General features: G+C 46.4%; 1 protein-coding gene across 1 annotated transcript in view; it reads right to left on the minus strand.

Moving 5' to 3' along the window:
• The window catches only part of dock3 (dedicator of cytokinesis 3), a gene marked incomplete at both ends in the record, with an annotated part of 250584 nt that overhangs the window by 64450 nt on the left and 161835 nt on the right, over window positions 1–24299 (minus strand). The window contains 9 exons of the mRNA XM_083772261.1: window positions 22–147; window positions 3646–3734; window positions 4378–4525; window positions 5214–5274; window positions 6631–6712; window positions 10965–11119; window positions 11917–11958; window positions 13621–13705; window positions 15123–15271. Of these exons, the coding sequence (XP_083628387.1) occupies window positions 22–147; window positions 3646–3734; window positions 4378–4525; window positions 5214–5274; window positions 6631–6712; window positions 10965–11119; window positions 11917–11958; window positions 13621–13705; window positions 15123–15271 (937 nt within the window). The remainder of the gene's footprint in view (window positions 1–21; window positions 148–3645; window positions 3735–4377; window positions 4526–5213; window positions 5275–6630; window positions 6713–10964; window positions 11120–11916; window positions 11959–13620; window positions 13706–15122; window positions 15272–24299) is intronic.

Here is a 24299-nt window from a genome sequence, read left to right on the forward strand (position 1 = left end):
ATGACATCATTTGATCCTCACCTGGCATGATGACGTCGGGGAAGCCCAGCTTGCGTGTGACGGCCACTCCTCTGCTGAAGATGAGCGGACAGTCTCTGCGGACCTGCTCCATGTCTCCACGGAACAACTGGAGGGAGATGACCAGGCCTGAAGCACGCACACACACGCACGCACACGCACAAAACCATGCATGACTGATGTGAGACAGAGGCCTTCACAGGTCCAATTGTGACAACACGCAGTCGCACCCGCCCGTCAATAATCTGATCCGTAGAGCGACCCGTCACCCGTGATTATATAAACATGCAAACCATTCCTGGTTGGAATGGATTCAGCACGCATAATTAGACATATCCCATTTTCATTTTCCCAGTTTTTCGCCCAGAACCTCTGGGTACCCCAACTGTGATCGCCTCCCTTTATGAACCCATTTAGTCAAGAAAGCTATTGGCAAGCATTTATTTTTCAGATATAGGTCAGCAGTTTGGCTAACCACTTAACGGTGTAGTTCACCCAAACAATTACTTTATTTTCTATCAATTAGTACAATTACACACAAGCGTTGTATTCATGACCAGCGGAAAGAGTCATCAAATTATTGGCTTAGGAACGCGACAAAAATAAAAGGCTTCAAGGGGTGTGTAATTGATAGAGAATAAGTCATGTTTTGTGGGGTGAACTACTCCTTTACACCCCGGCATCCATATTGTGAGCTGGTCGATCTGCAGTGGTGGGAAAAGTACTCCATTCATTTACTTAAGTCCGGAATTCAAAAAATAAAAACATATTGGCATAAATATTTACTTAAAGGACAACTTTAGTTTTTTTCAACCAAGGTTCATGTTTTAGTTTGTTATTAGATAAAGTCAAAGATGAGTGTTAATCTTTTTTCATTTGCTGCTTTCTTTTGTTTTAGGGATTTTAGCTGTTTTTGACAGGGGGGCGGGGGCATTCGAGCATGGGGCTAAATATGCATTTTTTAACACAATTTGATGGTGATTTATTTTTTTATGGTTTACTATAGTCCTAATAAACCCCAGGAAATTACATCTGGCCACAGAAGATCACAGGATCTACTGAATGTGAAGGTAGCCTACTGGGGGAAGGCTTATACTGTGTGTAGCTCAATATGTCAGTTTGTCACATTCAATAGATCCCGTGATCTTTTGTGGCCAGATGTAATTTCCTGGCGTTTATTAGGACTATAGTAAACCATAAAAAAATAAATCACCATAAAATTGTGTTAAAAAATACATATTTAGCCCCATGCTCGAATGCCCCCGCCCCCCTGTCAAAAACTGCTAAAATCTCTAAAACGAAAGAAAGCAGCAAATGAAAGAAAATGAACACTCACCTTTTACATAACAACCTAAAACATGAACCTTGGTTGAAAAAAACTAAAGTTGTCCTTTAAAGTACCCAAAGTGCTCACAATGCGTCGCATCAGTAACTACAAATTTGAAATAGATGCTGCTGGGAGCAGTGTATTTATATCGTACTGTAGTTGCTGCTGGGAGCAGTGTACTTATATCGTACTGTAGTTGCTGCTGGGAGCAGTGTACTTATATCGTACTGTAGTTGCTGCGGGGAGCAGTGTATTTATATCGTACCGTAGTTGCTGCTGGGAGCAGTGTATTTATATCGTACCGTAGTTGCTGCTGGGAGCAGTGTATTTATATCGTACTGTAGTTGCTGCGGGGAGCAGTGTATTTATATCGTACCGTAGTTGCTGCTGGGAGCAGTGTATTTATATCGTACCGTAGTTGCTGCTGGGAGCAGTGTATTTATATCGTACCGTAGTTGCTGCGGGGAGCAGTGTATTTATATCGTACTGTAGTTGCTGCTGGGAGCAGTGTATTTATATCGTACCGTAGTTGCTGCTGGGAGCAGTGTATTTATATCGTACCGTAGTTGCTGCTGGGAGCAGTGTACTTATATCGTACTGTAGTTGCTGCTGGGAGCAGTGTACTTATATCGTACCGTAGTTGCTGCTGGGAGCAGTGTATTTATATCGTACTGTAGTTGCTGCTGGGAGCAGTGTACTTATATCGTACCGTAGTTGCTGCTGGGAGCAGTGTATTTATATCGTACTGTAGTTGCTGCTGGGAGCAGTGTATTTATATCGTACCGTAGTTGCTGCTGGGAGCAGTGTACTTATATCGTACCGTAGTTGCTGCTGGGAGCAGTGTACTTATATCGTACTGTAGTTGCTGCGGGGAGCAGTGTATTTATATCGTACCGTAGTTGCTGCTGGGAGCAGTGTATTTATATCGTACTGTAGTTGCTGCTGGGAGCAGTGTATTTATATCGTACTGTAGTTGCTGCGGGGAGCAGTGTATTTATATCGTACCGTAGTTGCTGCTGGGAGCAGTGTATTTATATCGTACTGTAGTTGCTGCTGGGAGCAGTGTATTTATATCGTACCGTAGTTGCTGCTGGGAGCAGTGTATTTATATCGTACTGTAGTTGCTGCTGGGAGCAGTGTATTTATATCGTACCGTAGTTGCTGCTGGGAGCAGTGTATTTATATCATACTGTAGTTGCTGCTGGGAGCAGTGTATTTATATCGTACTGTAGTTGCTGCTGGGAGCAGTGTATTTATATCGTACCGTAGTTGCTGCTGGGAGCAGTGTATTTATATCGTACTGTAGTTGCTGCGGGGAGCAGTGTATTTATATCGTACTGTAGTTGCTGCTGGGAGCAGTGTACTTATATCGTACTGTAGTTGCTGCTGGGAGCAGTGTATTTATATCGTACTGTAGTTGCTGCTGGGAGCAGTGTACTTATATCGTACTGTAGTTGCTGCTGGGAGCAGTGTATTTATATCATACTGTAGTTGCTGCTGGGAGCAGTGTACTTATATCGTACCGTAGTTGCTGCTGGGAGCAGTGTATTTATATCGTACCGTAGTTGCTGCTGGGAGCAGTGTATTTATATCGTACCGTAGTTGCTGCTGGGAGCAGTGTATTTATATCGTACTGTAGTTGCTGCTGGGAGCAGTGTATTTATATCGTACCGTAGTTGCTGCTGGGAGCAGTGTATTTATATCGTACTGTAGTTGCTGCTGGGAGCAGTGTATTTATATCGTACTGTAGTTGCTGCTGGGAGCAGTGTATTTATATCATACTGTAGTTGCTGCTGGGAGCAGTGTACTTATATCGTACCGTAGTTGCTGCTGGGAGCAGTGTATTTATATCATACCGTAGTTGCTGCTGGGAGCAGTGTATTTATATCGTACTGTAGTTGCTGCGGGGAGCAGTGTATTTATATCGTACCGTAGTTGCTGCTGGGAGCAGTGTATTTATATCGTACCGTAGTTGCTGCTGGGAGCAGTGTATTTATATCGTACTGTAGTTGCTGCTGGGAGCAGTGTATTTATATCGTACCGTAGTTGCTGCTGGGAGCAGTGTATTTATATCGTACTGTAGTTGTTGCGGGGAGCAGTGTACTTATATCGTACTGTAGTTGCTGCTGGGAGCAGTGTATTTATATCGTACCGTAGTTGCTGCTGGGAGCAGTGTATTTATATCGTACTGTAGTTGCTGCTGGGAGCAGTGTATTTATATCGTACCGTAGTTGCTGCTGGGAGCAGTGTACTTATATCGTACTGTAGTTGCTGCTGGGAGCAGTGTATTTATATCGTACCGTAGTTGCTGCTGGGAGCAGTGTACTTGGTGCTGGACTTGCGTATAATGTTCTCATGGATCTGGTACCACTCGTTTTCATTGTTACACCTGAGAGACAGAGGGGAGGAATTCATAGAACTTAGAAACAGAGGAGAATAGAGAAAAGCAAGCACTTTTTATTTGTTTTGCTAGAAAAATAAACATGTATTATGTTATACGTATACATCACTGTTGTTTCCCTCTCCTGTAATATCTGTGCTAACCCCGGGGTTCTTTTAAAGAAAAGTAAAATAAAAAGTTGGTCACAAAAAAAGAAAAGCGAGCCCTTCGTCAGTGCTGTTGTCAGTGCATACATAACTCACCATGGATTGAACGTTGCTATACTTTAGGGGTGGGACGATTCACTTGCCTCCCGATTCGATATGACATCGATACCTAGGGTGCCGATTCGATTTATATCGCGATCGTTAAATATATTGCGATTCGATTTGATATTGCGATATTGCAAGTTACTTTGCTTTTATTATACTAGAGCATTTTAAAACAATTCTAAACATAATAATCATACACTTCAATGCAGCCAGATAATGTCAGTCAGTCTTTCTGACGTGAAAAATACATACATATCGAAAAATCGATTCTGAACTTGGCGATTCGATATTGATATTGTGTCATTAGAAATTGCAAAATACTGTATCACTGAATCGATTTTTTTTGCCCATCCCTAGATTCCCTACTATACTGTACTTACGTGTAGACTTTGAGGACAAAGTCCTTCTCTTCCTTGAGCTCTGAGATGGTCTGAAGCACGTCGCTCATGGCCAGCACGGCACAGCCGTACGGACGACGATACTGGACGTGAGATGGACCCTTCTTACTGTCATTCAGCAACATACGACCTGACGGGAATATATAGCCTACTTGATGAGTTGAAGTAAATTGGACATCGACATTTACAACAGCAAAACCACATCGACATTGAATCCAATGAAGAGACACCAGCGTGTCCACACTGGAGAAAAACCTTTCCACTGTAAACATTGTGAAAGCAGTTTCAGCCAGTCAAGTAATCTGAAGTCACACCAGCGTTTCCACACTGGAGAAAGACCATACAACTGTATACAGTGTGACAAGAGTTTCAATGTGTTCATTGGCTTGAAGAGACACCAAGCGTAATCCCAGGGCTGCCAACATTGGACTGTGAGAATCTTTTTTAACAGAGATGTAATTTCCTGTGTTCTGGTGAATTTTGGGAGTTTGATACTTTTATCAGGCTTGCTTTACTAGCATTGGAAAATGATGGGTACAGTTTCAGGCATTAAAACGCAAAAGGCCTCCAGAAATTGATTTGATGACAAGCAATGACCCGTAATTAATATTATAATAACCATTCAGTGAACATCTCAGGGGTTTAAGTGACCATCTCGGGGGTTCTGGCGGTCCTCCCCAGAAACGTTTTAACCATATTTAATAATTTGGCTATTCATAATTATACTGTTTTTTTTTTTTTCAAATCTTCAAATATATATTTTTTACCATAAAGATACGTGCGCGTGTGTGCGTGTGCGTGTGCGCATGAGTACTTACCAGTTCTGATAACATGGGAGATGATGTAAAGGTCCCTCTTCATGTCTTTGTTACTCAGATCCTACAAAGAGACAGAGAGAAAGACACTTGTGATGTGTGTGTTAGAGCCCTATAAGCCCGTTGGGACCTGACGGGTCCCGGGCCGTGTCTGTCCCTGACCAACGGGCCCAGGGCCGGGTCGTGTCTGTCGGGCCGGGCCGTGTCTGTCCCTGACCAACGGGCCCAGGGCCGGGTCGTGTCTGTCCCTGACCAACGGGCCCAGGGCCGGGTCGTGTCTGTCGGGCCGGGCCGTGTCTGTCCCTGACCAACGGGCCCAGGGCCGGGCCGTGTCTGTCCCTGACCAACGGGCCCAGGGCCGGGCCGTGTCTGTCCCTGACCAACGGGCCCAGGGCCGGGTCGTGTCTGTCGGGCCGGGCCGTGTCTGTCCCTGACCAACGGGCCCAGGGCCGGGCCGTGTCTGTCCCTGACCAACGGGCCCAGGGCCGGGCCGTGTCTGTCCCTGACCAACGGGCCCAGGGCCGGGCCGTGCCGTGTCTGTCCCTGACCAACGGGCCCAGGGCCGGGCTCACACGCCGTTATATACACTTTCCGATTATTGAGGGTTTACAGACCCAGAAATTAAAACAAAATAAAAACAAAAAAATAAACGAATCATATAAATAAAATTACAAAATAAAGTATACTCAATTAGAACCTTTACTTGGGGGTACCTTTAACTCTTCCTTACTCCATCACAATTCACCTCTTTTGCATTTATACAGTGACCATTTTTCCCATCTTTTTTCATAAAGATCTTCTCTTATTCTTCATTTGAATGTCAACTTTTCCATGTCTTCAATATTGACCATGATGGTTCGCCATTGTTTATATTCTGGTATGTCAGTCTTGAGCCAGTAAAGATCGCTTTTTTCCCAGCAGCTAAGAGGATTTTGATTCTTCTATATGACCCAGATACAAGACAAGACAAGAACATGGAATGTCGTATCCTATTACCTCACATATGGGGCTGTATGCATTATCACCCAGAAAGGTTGTATTAGACTCTCTGTCTCTCCGTGCGCACCACTCTCTCTCTCTCTTTCTCTCTCTCTCTCTCTCTCTCTCTCCTAATTATTATGCACTGTGCTGCGAGTAGAGCACTGCTGATTGACAGTGCACAGAGTGCAGCATTTATACAACTACAATGAAGTACTTTTTAGTGTGATGTGTGTGTTCTTGACTTCTTGTTCTTAATGTGGGTTTATCAGAGCGCATCTGAGAGTGAGTGCCTGCGTGCACCAATAAAGCGGCGCGCATGCTAGAAATAATAAATAAATAAAAAGGTGTCAGGCTTCGGGTCAGGCCGGTCCGGGCCTTAACTCCACGGGCCGTGCGTGCGTGCATGTGTGTGCGTGCGTGCGAGTGCGTGTCAACTGACCGTAAACAGAGCACATAGCCTGTCCAGCTTCTCTGGGTTCTTAGGGCCTCCATTCTTGTTCAGTCTCACCATAAACCTCTCACTGAAAAGGAAAGAAGAAACGTCATAGTCCACACATCCTCAAAACATGCTCTTTTTTACTCGTTAACAAAGAAAAGGAGACATATGTGATATACGTAGTGAGGTGTTGTAAATCGCTCTGGATTAAGAGCGTCCACTAAATGCCTAAATTGTAAATTGTAAATTGTAATTGTTATAGTCCCAAACGTCCTAAAAAGCTTTTTCTTTCTCGTAAAAAAACGTGTAAAAAATATATATGATCGAAAACATAAGACACCAACAAATCACAAGTATCCTAATTATATAAAAAAATTCTTCAATTAGATTTTTCAGAGAAACAAATCAGAGGAAAATCGACTTTATTATCAACGTCAGAGGACGTCCGCGAGATCTGCCGCCCGCGAGATCTGCCGTCAGACGACGGCACCCACTTAAAAGACCATTTGTAGGATTTGTGTACCATGTCGCCTCTAGTGGCTCTAATTGGGATGTCTAAATTAGACATCCTTGCCGTGTAGATACACGTGACAGCCAGTGTTGCTAGATTACGCAATAGAAATAAGCAACCATTTCTCTATGTACTATGATAACATTTAGGAAGGAAGCCCAAATAACAGTGGTAGTGGCTCAGGGGTAGAGTGGCCGGTAGAGCTGCCAGATGGAGAACCATGAGGTTCCCAGTTCGATCCCGGGATCCCCCAGTTAGTGTCGTTGACCAAGACTCTGAAACCTTAAGTGCAGGTTGGTGCCTTGCATGGTTTCATCTGCCATCGGTGTATGAATGGGTGAATTTAATGCACATGTAAAACATCTATGTAAAATCGCTTTGGATAAAAGCGCTATATAAAAGCGCCAAATGTACCAATCATAACCAACTACACGCAAGCCACAACTACCGATATTAACATAAGCGACAGGAAAACGTTAGGCCAAAGTCGCTTAATAAGCGGATATGGCAACACTGGTGGGAGTGGGGGATGGCAATGCAGGCGTTCTGAGTTGGTGTCAGCTATAGTCACCTCACAACACATCGTCACATTAAAATACTACTGTACTGTATACAGTAGGTCACAGCAGCAACACATCGTCACATTAATATACTACTGTACTGTATAGGTCACCTCACAACACATCGTCACATTAATATACTACTGTACTGTATAGGTCACCTCACAACACATCGTCACATTAATATACTACTGTACTGTATAGATCACCTCACAACACATCGTCACATTAATATACTACTGTACTGTATAGATCACAGCAGCAACACATCGTCACATTAATATACTACTGTACTGTATAGGTCACCTCACAACACATCGTCACATTAATATACTACTGTACTGTATAGGTCACCTCACAACACATCGTCACATTAATATACTACTGTACTGTATAGATCACAGCAGCAACACATCGTCATATTAATATACTACTGTACTGTATAGATCACAGCAGCAACACATCGTCACATTAATATACTACTGTACTGTATAGGTCACCTCACAACACATCGTCACATTAATATACTACTGTACTGTATAGGTCACAGCAGCACCAAATTGTCACATTAATATACTACTGTACTGTATAGGTCACCTCACAACACATCGTCACATTAATATACTACTGTACTGTATAGGTCACCTCACAACACATCGTCACATTAATATACTACTGTACTGTATAGATCACCTCACAACACATCGTCACATTAATATACTACTGTACTGTATAGATCACCTCACAACACATCGTCACATTAATATACTACTGTACTGTATAGGTCACCTCACAACACATCGTCACATTAATATACTACTGTATTGTATAGGTCACCTCACAACACATCATCACATTAATATACTACTGTACTGTATAGATCACCTCACAACACATCGTCACATTAATATACTACTGTACTGTATAGGTCACCTCACAACACATCGTCACATTAATATACTACTGTACTGTATAGATCACCTCACAACACATCGTCACATTAATATACTACTGTACTGTATAGGTCACAGCAGCAACACATCGTCACATTAATATACTACTGTACTGTATAGATCACAGCAGCAACACATCGTCACATTAATATACTACTGTACTGTATAGATCACCTCACAACACATCGTCACATTAATATACTACTGTACTGTATAGGTCACAGCAGCGTCACATTAATATACTACTGTACTGTATAGATCACAGCAGCAACACATCGTCACATTAATATACTACTGTACTGTAGATCACAGCAGCAACAGGTAACAAATTGGCATATTTTTAATTCATCATTTTAACATTAATAGAAAGATCTGATGGTACTGTATAGGTCACAGCAGCAACACATCGTCTAATAGCAGAACTAATAAAGGGTATATTGCATAAAAAGAGAGCCGACCAAACATTTATGAGGCAATCTATGATGCTGTCTGCATGGGGCGTAATTATCGCAGTGGAGAGAGTTGTCATGTGGAGAAATGTCAGCTCCCACTGTTCCCACTGTCACCCCCTGTGGACATACACACCTTGCGCACAGCCATGTGCGTGCGTGCGTGCGTGCAGCATCTCAGCTGTCACTTCAAGGCAAACTTAGCACCATTAGCATTTCATGCTCCTAGCGTCTTTACTCTTTACCACTGTCAATGCATTATTAATGCATCCTCATTAAGTGGCATGCAGGCCTATGTGTTATTAACAGTGATGGAAGAAGTAGGCTACTTTTTTTTACATAAGTAAAGGGGTAAAACCGGAACACTAACACAAAACACACTCGCAACGATTTTTAGTTTTTTGTGGATTCTTGTCATGGTCACACACGTCCTGAGCCCCTCCCAGTTTGCCCATAATTTCCTCTGTCTCTCCAAGTCCTACTCCTCTGACTCTGATTGCCCTGAGTGCCATCACCTGCCAAGGCTGCCATCACCAGCTGAGCCAGGTTGGGTTGGTGAGCTCCAAGTGACTATTTCATTTAAACTCTGCCTTGTGTTTGTTCAGTGCTGGATCTTAATAAGGTCATATTCACATCTATACTTCAGTAGAGTCGATGCATCAGTTGGTTTAGCATCATCCTTGCATATTTAATTTGCTGCCTTTGCCTTCACACGTCCGCGCTGTCATTCGCAGCAACAGGGAACTTTATCAATGTGTTCAATTCATAAACTACACAGTGAAATCTATGGTTTTAAAATGATACTTCGAGTAATAGTTAGGACGTCGCTCTCTCTCTCTCTCTCTCACTCTTGTGTGCACAGTGTGTGTGCTTGCACGTACGCACACAATGTTCTTTTGGGCATGTGGAGGCACAGCGCAGACAGCAGCACAAAATTAATCCGACCTCGGACGTTTACAAGTTTATCGAGATGAAGAAAGTCCCCACTCCCTCTCCACACAGTGACAGCAGTGACAACACTCCATGTTTACGCACAGACGGACTGAATATTCTGTACACTAGAGTGTTTTTATTTGTTTCCTTAAGCAATTGATTAATGTACTCGTCCTCGTATTTCAATGCCCACGTCTATCCACGGTAACGGGCATCTTTGCGCTGCGTAAAATTAATATCCCTATATTATATATCAGTGTTTAGCTCCTCATCCGCCACATAGCTTGCTTCATTTCCTTTATTTGCTGCGGATTGCATTCAAACCTGCACCGAATCAAAATCAAGTGCGATTGGAAGCGAAACCCCCGTTTTTTGACGAAGTAGAATGCGGTTCTTTGATTCATTAGGATTCGAATGAGGCAATGTGCAGCAGGATTTTTTTAAATTGCAGTAAAGCTTTCTGGTGTGAATATGACCTAAGTTAGTGTCAGGTTTTATGTTCAGTGTACAGTATGTACGTACTTCTGTTATCCTATGTCATTTACCAAGTAAAGTCTAGTTTATGTGATCTTCTTGTCCTGCCTTTGTTTGAGTTCCTGCACTTGGGTCCTGCAAACCATGACAATTCTCTGTCAGTGGTTCATGCCATCATAAAGAGATAATAAAGTGGTCACAATTGGTGGGGCCATGCAGAGCGCAGAGGATACATGGGGCCCACAAAGCGGCCTTCCATATATCGTATCACAATCTCCATATTCTAACTTTTTGTGTTTTCATACTACGTACAGCGTGACGCTGAGGTACTTTTGTGTGACGCTGTCAGCATCACACAAAAGTAGGCGTGGCCAAGTTATAATGTAGGATAATTGCTTGGTGTGGATAACGTGCGTGCGTGCGTGCGTGCGTGCGTGCAACCGTGCGTGTATAATACCTGATGGTCTTGCTCTCTCTCAGGTCGTACAGAGAGAAGAATATATCGGTGTCTTCTCCTATAGTGTTGTATGTGAAACTCTTGAGGTTGACCAGCAAGTGATGAGGAACAGGAAGTCTGCACGGCTCTCCGTGTCGCTGCCGAGAACTGTCACCCTGGAAATACACATAAAAAAACACACCCTTCACGTGTCAAACCCAACCCATTGCCAGCTAGCATTTATTGAAAAATTAGGATCTAATTCACGCCAGTATTCTTTTTATTTTAGCTCTTATTTTGAAAAGCCGCCATTTCCGGTCAGTTAGCAGTAGACCGAACGCACTATAACAGCGCATTTGCCGAAGGGCTTCGGCAATGGCGTCAGGCGTCAGTATCAAAATTAGGCTTCAATTGACAAAGGACTTCAAGTGTTAAGATTCTCCAAATGCCTTCTTAACCAAAGACCCCAGGACTGTCCTGCATGATTGAGAAGCGCGACTTTCCAAGTGGTCAAATACTGTAGGTATTGCTAGTTTGGCCCGGCTGGTTGGGGCCCAATATTACTACATCCCTGTTTCTCAACTACTGTTCCGGAGACCACCAGTGGCCCTTGAGGGAGTTGAAGGTGGTCCCCAGCTTAAAGATGGAGAGTTGGTAACCTCCAGTTGGTTTCATTTTACGCTCCCAAGAGTTCAATTATTGTAAAACATCTGGTTTTGTACACAAATGAGCGAAAGGGGTTTTGACCAATGGACGGACATAATCTCAGGGCTGCACTCTACTGTATATCATAATTATTTTGTACAGTATATACCTTCATACCAACAATCTCTGTACTTCATTATGGGATAAATACGTCATTTCCCTGTACTCTTACTTCATTTGTACTGCTATTTGCCAATAGAGGGCAATATAGTCCACACACCAAGGAGAGAGACAGAGATGTGAGTGTACTGTTTGTGTTAACTAGTACCTGAGTGGTGCTCTGCTGCACGCTGTGTCTACTGGACAGATGCTGCAGGACACACACACACACACACACGCACACGCACACACACGCACACGCACACACACACGCACACACGCACATAAAAAGATAAATACATATTAGATTACGGTAGTTATTTGTCTTATTCTGTTCAGATGCTTCTCTCCACTCCTCTCCTCTTCTCTCTGGAAGCCCATTTCTGCCACTGCTGAATCAAAATACAATGTTCTGAATTGTGATGCAATTGACCATTTTATCCAGGGGCAGAAATGTGCTTTCATCTAGTTGTCTGCAGTTGACTCTTTCGCGCAAGTTGTAACACCTCTGAAACATATTTCAGAGGTTCATGACTCCCATGTCTGGTACTAATGGGTACCCTAGTTTATGTTGACGAGACGTCACCAGAAATAATGACTACTGTTGAATGTGAATGCCATCTCTTGCCCTTCTGATCCCCAACACTCAGTTTCACAAGTCAGTCAGTCAGTCAGTCAGTCAGTCAGTCAGTCAGTCAGTCAGTCAGTCAGTCAGTCAGTCAGTCAGTCAGTCAGTCAGTCAGTCAGTCAGTCAGTCTGTCTGTCTGTCTGTCTGTCTGTCTGTCTGTCTGTCTGTCTGTGTGTCGACATTATATCGTCACTGTCTGGTGAAAACCTCATACAGAATGTCCAAAACTGTTCCTTTTTGCTTGCACAAAATGTGAAACTTGCAGACCTGCTACCCTCAATGCTGTTGTGTCACGCTGTAGTATGATCAAGTAGGACGATGATAAAACAGGTTTCTTTGTGCCTGACAGCGACGATATACTGTATATCTGTCTGTGTACATACAGTATATGGTCTTCTTCTCTTCAGGAGGTTGTCACTATGGCAACAGAACAGAGGGTCAATGAGCAGAACGGCGGTCTATGACCGCTGTGTGGCATAGATAGAGGTGCAACAGTTAACCCATCAGATTTATTTTCTCATGTATTTATTTACTTATTAATTCATATATTTACTTTGTGTGCTTCTCGGTTATTCAATTCATGGAAAACGTAATCAATAATTGTAGTCCTATATCTTCTTCTTTTCCTTTCGGCTGTTCCCTTCAGGGATGGCCACGGTGAATCATCTGCCTCCATCTCACCCTGTCCTCTGCCTCCTCTTCTCTCACACCAACTAACTTAATGTCCTCTTTTACTGCATCCACAAATCTTCTCTTTGGTCTTCCTCTACGCCTCCTGCCTGGAAGTTCCAACCTCAGCATCCTTCTACCGATATACTCACTATCCCTCCTCTGTCCCTCCTCAGTCTGACCTCTCTGGCTTCATCTCCTAAACATCTAACATGTGCCGTCCCTCTGATGTACTCGTTCCTAATCCTATCCATCCTTGATACTCCCAGAGAGAACATCATAATGGTTTCAAATATGCAAGGGGCGGGAACCCCTTTTGGTGTTTGCATTATGTTATGTGGCGTGCTACAAGCTTGTAGCTCTGCTATTTTTGACTGACATAGAAACATAGCTTTTTCAGAAAACTGTCAGGATGTAGAAGACATTTTTAGAATCTGATCTCAGGTCAAAATGGGTTAAACTACAGGGGTTTTATAAATAGCCCCCCACACAGACACACACACACACACACACACACACACACACACACACACACACACAAAACCTATGAGATGCCACACAGAATAAGTCCCATACCATCTTGTAGAGGTCAGACACACTGATCTGGTCTGCGTCCACCATCTCAAACTCCTTCCTCGGTACCAGGTCCAATCCTAGATGTCTGAGGGAGGCAGAGAGAGAGAGAGAGAGAGAGAGAGAGAGAGTGGGGGTGGGTGGGTGGACACTACAAGGTCAAACGCTTTCCAATACTCTTGACGTATACACATCGGTTATGTGTCAGATATGCCCTATTAACTAAAGAGAGGGTGCACACGCATGCACACCCTTGAGGAACACTGTCCATCATCATCATTTTCTATTTCAATCAAAGCTCTCTCTCTCTCTCTCTCTCTCTCCCTCTCCCTCTCCCTCTCCCTCTCCCTCTCCCTCTCCCTCTCCCTCTCCCTCTCCCCCTCTCCCTCTCCCCCTCTCCCTCTCTCTCTCTCTCTCTCTCTCTCTCTCGTCCCCCAATGCACCAGCCACTAGTGTTATATTTATTGTCTTGGAGTATCTTTATGTGTTTATGCAGATGATGTGTATTTGTATTATTTGCCGACCCCGAGCACACATTTACAAATGCACAAATTCCAATTAATGTTTCATTGAAATGGTAGTAAATTATTTAATCCCCTCTCCCCTGTCTCACTCTCTTTCCCAGGGGTCTGTGCTCCCTATAGTGAAGTGCTGAATCCATCTATTTTTCAATTTCACCTTTATTTCCTCAGCATACATCCCAAATGAGCATGCTGATAGCAGACCTACAAGCTCGTATCGCGCCACTCGGTGGCGCGATATGAGCTTGTAGATCTGCTATCAGCATGCTCATCCATCATCTACCCATTCATTGGTCTTCCATACTCTTCCATACTCTCCAAAATGCTATAGAGACTGGAACAAAAACTAAACTAAATCATTACATTAGATTTTTTTTTATTTCCATTTCTGCTAAAGAAGCAAGCTGTATAGATGATTTTAATTCATATTAGGATATAATTACAGTGTGACTGTAAAGCTGAAACCGAAGTGGGGAAGAGGTTTCACTTCCGCTTTATATTTGACTCATCATCAGAGCTTCCGTGCTGTGGGTTAGGGTTAGTTACTCTGGCCATGTTACCCAACTCTACCCATGACGACCCATACATCATCCATCCATCCATCCATCCATCCATTATTATATATTACGCACACACGCACGCACGCATGCAATGAATCAATCAATCAATGAATCAACTAATCAATCAATGAATCAATGAATCAATCATTCAATCAATGAATCAATCATTCAATCAATCAATCAGTATTCATGTGCGTCTGTCTGTTATATTATGTGTGTACAAAATGTTTTGTACCAGACACCCCCAGAAGAGATTTGTGTCAAAAAGATAAACTAAATTATTCAAAATGTTCCAAAACATTTTTAGATAAAAAATAAATAAATAAATAAACGTAATACATTTAAGGACCCCCGGGTGTGCGCATGTACGTGGCCAGTGAACACTTGTGCGTGCGTGCGTGCGTGCGTGCGTGCGTATGCTCACTCGTTGCCCCAGTCCAGGCGCACGGTGACGTGTCTCTTGACCTCCCGGCTCTGGTCCTGGGTCAGGTGACCAGACAGCAGCTGTCTCCTCAGGTCAATCAGCTCCGTCATCACATGGCGAAGTTTGTAGAACAACTCTACCTTGTGTTTCTGATGGAGACAGATTAGATAGACAGTGTTCTTTAAATCCACTAAAAAACGATGACGAAAAAAGTTAATCGACTACCCTTTTACCAGCGGCTTGTAAAGCTGCTAGACAGATCAACATGCTAGTCATACTGACAGTAGTTCCGATTGGCTGCCGCGTCTCTACACAACCAGACACTTTAGCCAGCGTCTAAACGGTCGTACAAGCGGCGCCGCTGCCATGATGCCTCAGAATTCTTTAGGCTAACTAATTTCAGCATAACAGTGCAGCGCAGCAAAACAGTGCGTAGATCTGCATGAGAGCAGAGCACACCCGCTGATTGAATGGGTAACAGTAACACATTTCAGTCTCAGTTGAGTCACTGTAACCACGGACCCCCCTGTAGACTACCGCGGACCCCCCTGTAGACTACCGTGGACCCCCCTGTAGACTACCGCGGACCCCCCTGTAGACTACCGCGGACCCCCCTGTAGACTACCGCGGACCCCCCTGTAGACTACCGTGGACCCCCCTGTAGACTACCGCGGACCCCCCTGTAGACTACCGCGGACCCCCCTGTAGACTACCGAGGACCCCCCTGTAGACTACCGCGGACCCCCTGTAGACTACCGCGGACCCCCCTGTAGACTACCGTGGACCCCCCTGTAGACAACGGCGGACTCCCCTGTAGACTACCTCGGACCCTCCTGTAGACTACCGCGGACCCCCCTGTAGACTACCGCGGACCCCCCTGTAGACTACCGCGGACCCCCTGTAGACTACCGCGGACCCCCCTGTAGACTACCGCGGACCCCCCTGTAGACTACCGAGGACCCCCCTGTAGACTACCGAGGACCCTCCTGTAGACTACCGCGGACCCCCCTGTAGACTACCGCGGACCCCCCTGTAGACTACCGAGGACCCCCCTGTAGACTACCGCGGACCCCCCTGTAGACTACCGCGGACCCCCCTGTAGACTACCGCGGACCCCCCTGTAGACTACCGCGGACCCCCCTGTAGACTACCGCGGACCCCCCTGTAGACTACAGAGGACCCTCCTGTAGACTACCGCGGACCCCCCTGTAGACTACCGCGGACCCCCCTGTAGACTACCGTGGACCCCCTGTAGACTACCACGGACCCCCCTGTAGACTACCGCGGACCCCCCTGTAGACTACCGCGGACCCCCCTGTAGACTACCGTGGACCCCCTGTAGACTACCGTGGACCCCCCTGTAGACTACCGTGGACCCCCCTGTAGACTACCGCGGACCCCCCTGTAGACTACCGCGGACCCCCCTGTAGACTACCGTGGACCCCCCTGTAGACTACCGTGGACCCCCTGTAGACTACCGCGGACCCCCCTGTAGACTACCGTGGACCCCCCTGTAGACTACCGTGGACCCCCCTGTAGACTACCGCGGACCCCCCTGTAGACTACCGTGGACCCCCCTGTAGACTACCGTGGACCCCCCTGTAGACTACCGTGGACCCCCCTGTAGACTACCGTGGACCCCCCTGTAGACTACCGTGGACCCCCCTGTAGACTACCGTGGACCCCCCTGTAGACTACCGCGGACCCCCCTGTAGACTACCGTGGACCCCCCTGTAGACTACCGCGGACCCTCCTGTAGACTACCGTGGACCCCCCTGTAGACTACCGCGGACCCCCCTGTAGACTACCGCGGACCCCCCTGTAGACTACCGTGGACCCCCCTGTAGACTACCATGGACCCCCCTGTAGACTACCATGGACCCCCCTGTAGACTACCGCGGACCCCCCTGTAGACTACCGCGGACCCTCCTGTAGACTACCATGGACCCCCCTGTAGACTACCGCGGACCCCCCTGTAGACTACCGCGGACCCTCCTGTAGACTACCGCGGACCCCCCTGTAGACTACCGCGGACCCCCCTGTAGACTACCGTGGACCCCCCTGTAGACTACCATGGACCCCCCTGTAGACTACCGTGGACCCCCCTGTAGACTACCGTGGACCCCCCTGTAGACTACCGTGGACCCCCCTGTAGACTACCGTGGACCCCCCTGTAGACTACCGTGGACCCCCCTGTAGACTACCATGGACCCCCCTGTAGACTACCGCGGACCCCCCTGTAGACTACCGTGGACCCCCCTGTAGACTACCGTGGACCCCCCTGTAGACTACCATGGACCCCCCTGTAGACTACCGTGGACCCCCCTGTAGACTACCGTGGACCCCCCTGTAGACTACCGCGGACCCCCCTGTAGACTACCGTGGACCCCCCTGTAGACTACCGTGGACCCCCCTGTAGACTACCGTGGACCCCCCTGTAGACTACCGCGGACCCCCCTGTAGACTACCGTGGACCCCCCTGTAGACTACCGTGGACCCCCCTGTAGACTACCGCGGACCCCCCTGTAGACTACCGCGGACCCCCCTGTAGACTACCGTGGACCCCCCTGTAGACTACCGCGGACCCCCCTGTAGACTACCGCGGACCCCCCTGTAGACTACCGTGGACCCCCCTGTAGACTACCGTGGACCCCCCTGTAGACTACCATGGACCCCCCTGTAGACTACCGTGGACCCCCCTGTAGACTACCGTGGACCCCCCTGTAGACTACCGCGGACCCCCCTGTAGACTACCGTGGACCCCCCTGTAGACTACCGTGGACCCCCCTGTAGACTACCGTGGACCCCCCTGTAGACTACCATGGACCCCCCTGTAGACTACCGTGGACCCCCCTGTAGACTACCGTGGACCCCCCTGTAGACTACCGCGGACCCCCCTGTAGACTACCGTGGACCCCCCTGTAGACTACCGTGGACCCCCCTGTAGACTACCGTGGACCCCCCTGTAGACTACCGCGGACCCCCCTGTAGACTACCGTGGACCCCCCTGTAGACTACCGTGGACCCCCCTGTAGACTACCGCGGACCCCCCTGTAGACTACCGCGGACCCCCCTGTAGACTACCGTGGACCCCCCTGTAGACTACCGTGGACCCCCCTGTAGACTACCGCGGACCCCCCTGTAGACTACCACGGACCCCCCTGTAGACTACCGCGGACCCCCTGTAGACTACCGCGGACCCCCCTGTAGACTACCACGGACCCCCCTGTAGACTACCACGGACCCCCCTGTAGACTACCGCGGACCCCCTGTAGACTACCGCGGACCCCCCTGTAGACTACCACGGACCCCCCTGTAGACTACCGCGGACCCCCCTGTAGACTACCGTGGACCCCCCTGTAGACTACCGTGGACCCCCCTGTAGACTACCGCGGACCCCCCTGTAGACTACCGCGGACCCCCCTGTAGACTACCGCGGACCCCCCTGTAGACTACCGTGGACCCCCCTGTAGACTACCAAGGACCCCCCTGTAGACTACCGCAGACCCCCCTGTAGACTACCGCAGACCCCCCTGTAGAGTAGACTACCGCGGACCCCCCTGTAGACTACCGCGGACCCCCCTGTAGACTACCGCGGACCCCCCTGTAGACTACCACGGACCCCCCTGTAGACTACCGCAGACCCCCCTGTAGACTACCGCGGACCCCCCTGTAGACTACCGCGGACCCCCCTGTAGACTACCGTGGACCCCCCTGTAGACTACCGCGGACCCCCCTGTAGACTACCGCGGACCCCCCTGTAGACTACCGCGGACCCCCCTGTAGACTACCGTGGACCCCCCTGTAGACTACCGTGGACCCCCCTGTAGACTACCGCGGACCCCCTGTAGACTACCGTGGACCCCCCTGTAGACTACCGTGGACCCCCCTGTAGACTACCGTGGACCCCCCTGTAGACTACCTCCGTTGGACCCACCGATCCCCGCTATTTTGACACTACAACCAACAGCTGTGCGTGAGGTGCAACATATAATGATTTGGAGAATGGAATGTGCTAACAGAGTGTACAGATACAACCAAATGGATCCATAACAGTCCATTTGTACAGTCTCAGAGTGTATTGTTATAAAAGGGTCCTTTGGTTCCATTTGTAGTAGGCTAAGGCTACACTGTCACAGTTACAGAGTCACCTCGACAGATCCATAAATACAGATAGACAGATATTATTTACATTTCATAGCACAATTCTGGAGATATAAGGCAGCCGCTGGTAATTAACTGATAATTGATCAGTTTCTTGTTTCACTGACTCACTCCCCTTCTCGCTGCCCCATCTCTGTGCACCTGAAGGGAGCTTTGAGAAAGTTAACCCATTCTGACTTGAGATCAGATTCATACGAGGTTTCCACTGGACAACACACTGGTCTGATGAACCCATTCTGACCTGAGATCAGATTCTAGAAATGTCAGTCGCTCTTCGATTTTTTTCAAAAATAGCAGACCTACAAGCTCGTATCGCGCCACTCGGTGGCGCGATATGAGCTTGTAGATCTGCTATTTTTCAATAGCTAAAGCACGACATGATGCTGACACCAAAATGGGTGCCCGTTCAGAATGGGTTAATGGAAAACAAATTGCATAACTCCCCAGTGTCCTGGTCAGAATGATGCAGTACAATAGCCTAGCATCATGTTGAATGTTATTGTTTGTACACCTGAAAATACAGCTAGCGCTTCATACTAAAGTACAGTTTCCGCATAAAGTAGGACGATTTTACAGTATTTCTTTTGGTAAATTACATTACGTGATGTACTGTATAGGGTAGACAGTCTATTCATACCGCAGCAAATTATTATGAAGATAAGAGTGAGCATTCTCAAGTTATAGGCTTTTTGTGTCACCTTTGCCATATTTGCACTGGCCTTTTTCAGAGATTGGGGTATAGGTCTAAAGAATAAAGTGTCCCAAAATAAAATTTAACAACAATTCATTTCATTAACGGGAGACTCTAAAGATGAGAAAAAACATGGTTCTGGAGTATAGGGGTGTGGGCTGGAAATTAAAGAGCTTCAGAACCAAACACTGGTATAAATCATGACCACCTCTTAACCCATTCTGACCTGAGATCAGATTCATACCAGGTTTACACTGGTCTGATGAACCCATTCTGACCTGAGATCAGATTCTAAAAATGTCAGTCGTTCTTCGATTTTTCAAAAATAGCAGACCTACAAGCTCGTATCGCGCCACTCGGTGGCGCGATATGAGCTTGTAGATCTGCTATTTTTCAATAGCTAAAGCATAACATGATGCTAACACCAAAATGGGTGACCGTTCAGAATGGGTTAAGTGTATTCAGACTGTGCCAAAAATAGCAATTCACAAACCGTAAAATAAATATAATTAAGCAATAACTCACTCCAAGCTATGATATACTGTATTGTCATACACCCAAAAGGATGGAAGAAGTATACTCACATTTTTACTCAAGTAAAAGTATCAATACCATATTGCAGAAATAGGCTGTTACAAGTTTAAGTTCTGTATTCAAAATGTACTCGAGTGAAATACAAAAGTATTGGCATCAAATGTACTGTACTTAAAGTACCAAAGTAAAAGTACTCGTTCCCGTTTCACAAGTTTGAATAAAGTGTATTAAAACTCCTATATACTAGGTCTGACTCTGAAGTGGTTTTGTAATTTGCCTTTCAAATGTAGTGAATTATAAAGTACTTGAAATTGAAAAAACTCCAGTAAAATATTACTTGGGACTGCCGTCGCTACGTATAGGCGCAATACACACTGCGAGTAGGGCAACACGCCGAGGGGGGGGCGACAAAATGTGGCAAAAAGTGCCAAGCCGACCCTCATAATAACAATTTTCTCCGTGGCTCCACCGCGTAATAACGCATGCCCATGTGTGCGTCCTTGCAAACACCGAAAGTAGCCGATCTGCATGAGATAACGCAGCGCTTTCATCGGGAGGGGGGGGGGGGGGGGGGGGGGCGGGCAGCACACATACGCGAGTAGGGCAACCAAATCGTCCCTGTTACTTGGGCACAGCACAAGATCACAAAGAGTGTGTTGATTATTGTGAACAGAGGAACAGAGGAAGAACCCACAAGCAAGCTACAGACTGCGATAATCCATTCTTGGCAGAATGAGATGTTTGACTGGCCAGCGGCAACACACAGACACAGAAGTCACTTCTGGTCAGACAAAGGAGGAGCCAGGCCCGGAGGCAACCCACAGTGCCTAGAGCATCCTAGTGTCTCCAACACCGGCTGCTAACATCTCACCTGCCACCCTAAATCCCCACAGAGACAGAGGGAGCAGTATTGCATGCCACTTAGACACAGGCCGGGTTCTGATCAGTCACGGTCAGGTCGCCTAGTCCATTTTGGACTGAGGCCGATTCTAAAAAGGCCTCTAAATCCTGACCTAAGCTTTCTGAAAAACTTCTAATATTTATATAGCAGCATCAACGTTTTTACATTTTTGAATACTGTACATACTGTACAGAACCCCAAGAGGGGTTCCCGTCCAGAAGGGTTAGAACCCCAAAAGGGGTTCCCGCCAAGAATGGGCTAGAGGAGGGTGACTGTTGCAAGACCCGAAACACACAGTGACTTGTGCATCATTAGATGTTTTATTAACTTATAATACCTCAACATTGTACTTAACCCTTTTACTGCTGCCATTTATTGAGAAATTAGGACCTAATTCATGCCAGCATTTTTTTAATTTGAGCTCTTATTTTGAAAAGCCACATTTTGCCTCAACCGGAAGTGAGCTTATCCCTGCCAGCTTTACGTTGCCAAGACAACCTTTGTTTACATGATCGAATCATGCCGGTACATTTTAGCACTCCACAACGTCGGCTCGTGCCGTCAAAGAAACGCTGTTTTGACCAAAAATGCCATCTGGGACAAGGAATAGGAGATACAGGCGATTGAAAGAAACGGATAGAATGGATTCTTATGGCGACGGTGAATTAATATGAACGATCCAGTGCAGTGCTAACAACATTGCTAGCTAACCGGCTAACATGAGTAGCATTATGGCTTGATCAATCATATTCACTATAAAAGCGCAATTGCCGAAGGGCTTCGGCAATGGCAGCAAGCGTTAATATCAAATTAATGCTTCAATTGCCGAAGGGCTTCGGCAATGGCAGGAAGACGGTTAAGCACAGTAGTGGTGTACATGTACATCACTGAACAGATGCAGGTGCATTGGATAGTGACAAAGGATACAACCATGAACGGAAATCCTACACACAGCTCTCTTGCTCAGCAGCATCAGTTCTCTTCAAGCATATTGACGTGACGTTGGGTCCCTATCTGCACCTTCATCAAGAGTGTCTTGTAGAAAGAATCGTTTCCACGAGAGAGCAGGTTGCCCCGACTGACTGCCTCCGCAAACAAGGTGGTCACTAAGCAACGTTTAGATTTTTATTTTCTCCAACTTACTTGGTCAGTTATTTGTTATCATGTATTTTCAGAGCTCTGCAGGTTTCTGTTTATGATATACTGGCAAGCATAGGACTATACAAAACTACACAAGATTTAAGGTTTAACCCATTCTGACCTGAGATCAGATTCATAACGAGGTTTCCACCGGACACACACTGGTCTGATGAACCCATTCTGACCTGAGATCAGATTCTAAAAATGTCAGTCGTTCTTCGATTTTTTTTCAAAAATAGCAGACCTACAAGCTCGTATCGCGCCACTCGGTGGCGCGATACGAGCTTGTAGATCTGCTATTTTTAAATAACTAAAGCATAACATGATGCTGACACCAAAAGGGGTGCCCGGTCAGAATGGGTTAAAGACGGGGTGAAATGCGGTTAATTTGGGCATTTTATTTTTTACATTTCAGCCTCAAACGGCAGGCGCTGAGTTTCTGAACCAATCAACCCTTCAAGCGATGCGACGGGCAGCTCTGCTGCACGCACGACGCATGGAGTATGTTTGTTTACAAGTCAGACAGTCGGCCAGCTCTACCAGTTTACTGCTATGTGGCTTATGTCACTGCGAGAGTGAGGTCTAGCCAACACCAACTCAAGATTCCTGGATCGCAGGTTCTTGAGTTCTGCAGTGTTGTCAGAAAAAAACCATTTGAGTTACACCCTTTAATGTGTGTGTATACCGGTATATCATTCTGTACAACATTGAACATCCACATGCCAGTGTGCAAAGTTTAGAGACATCTTTGAGAGAGAGAGAGAGAGAGAGAGAGAGAGAGAGAGAGAGAGAGGCAGAGAGAGAAATAGAAATAGAGATGGGGGTGTAAGCCCTGATGCAACCTTGTCCAGCTGTCTCGTTCAATATAAACTACATGGACCCACAACCCAACACCTTGACCTTGAGTCACTACAAGACAAGCAGACAGCCGTGTCATTACGACTTCCAAGCATCCCGGGACCCATGCCGTGTGAGCAGAATGTTTACTGGCGTCGCACGAGCGAGTCGAACTGTTTTGATCACAGACATGAGAAGTGGTTTACGATAGAGGGTGCTTTTAAGCACCCTATGGGTTCACCTAGGGCTTCCGGATCAGACGACAACCGGGAAAAAAAACATGAAAAAAATGTATGTGCTGCTGCTGTATATAACTAAAGAAGTCAATAACTAAAGAGCATTGTGGAACGAGCTTCTAGTGCCTTCCACCTCATGTTAGATCATCTCAAATCCTGCTGTGGTTTACACTAGGTAATGTGTTCTATACGTTGTCCTGTTTATTGTGTTTTGTTTTTGCTCTTGGTATTTTAGTTTTTTTATAGATGTTTTTGTACAGTACTTTGGTTCAACACTGTTGTTTTAAATCTGCTCTATAAATAAAGTGGATTTGATCGGACAATACTTGGGAATCGTGGTGGCTTGAGATTGAGTTAGTGCCTGCTTGAGATACTGTACATTGTGCTGGGTACAGTGGGGTGGTTGATATGGGCAGAGTGTGGCAGTTATAACCATCCTCACTGGCCCATAGAGTTCACAGAAGTGTTATCGTCCTGTTGGCTGTAGGCATTAAACACATGACCCAGTGACCCAGTAACGGAATAGAACTGAAGCACAGTCAAGTTAACATGACATGGCTGCCCAGCTCCCATGCAGGTATTAACATGACATGGCTGCCCAGCTCCCATGCAGGTAATTAACATGACATGGCTGCCCATGCAGCTCCCATGAAGGTTATTACGATGATGATCCA

The sequence above is a fragment of the Protomyctophum parallelum genome (genome assembly GCF_964188405.1).
Source record: "Protomyctophum parallelum genome assembly, chromosome: 8".
Classification (NCBI taxonomy): Eukaryota; Metazoa; Chordata; class Actinopteri; order Myctophiformes; family Myctophidae; genus Protomyctophum; species Protomyctophum parallelum.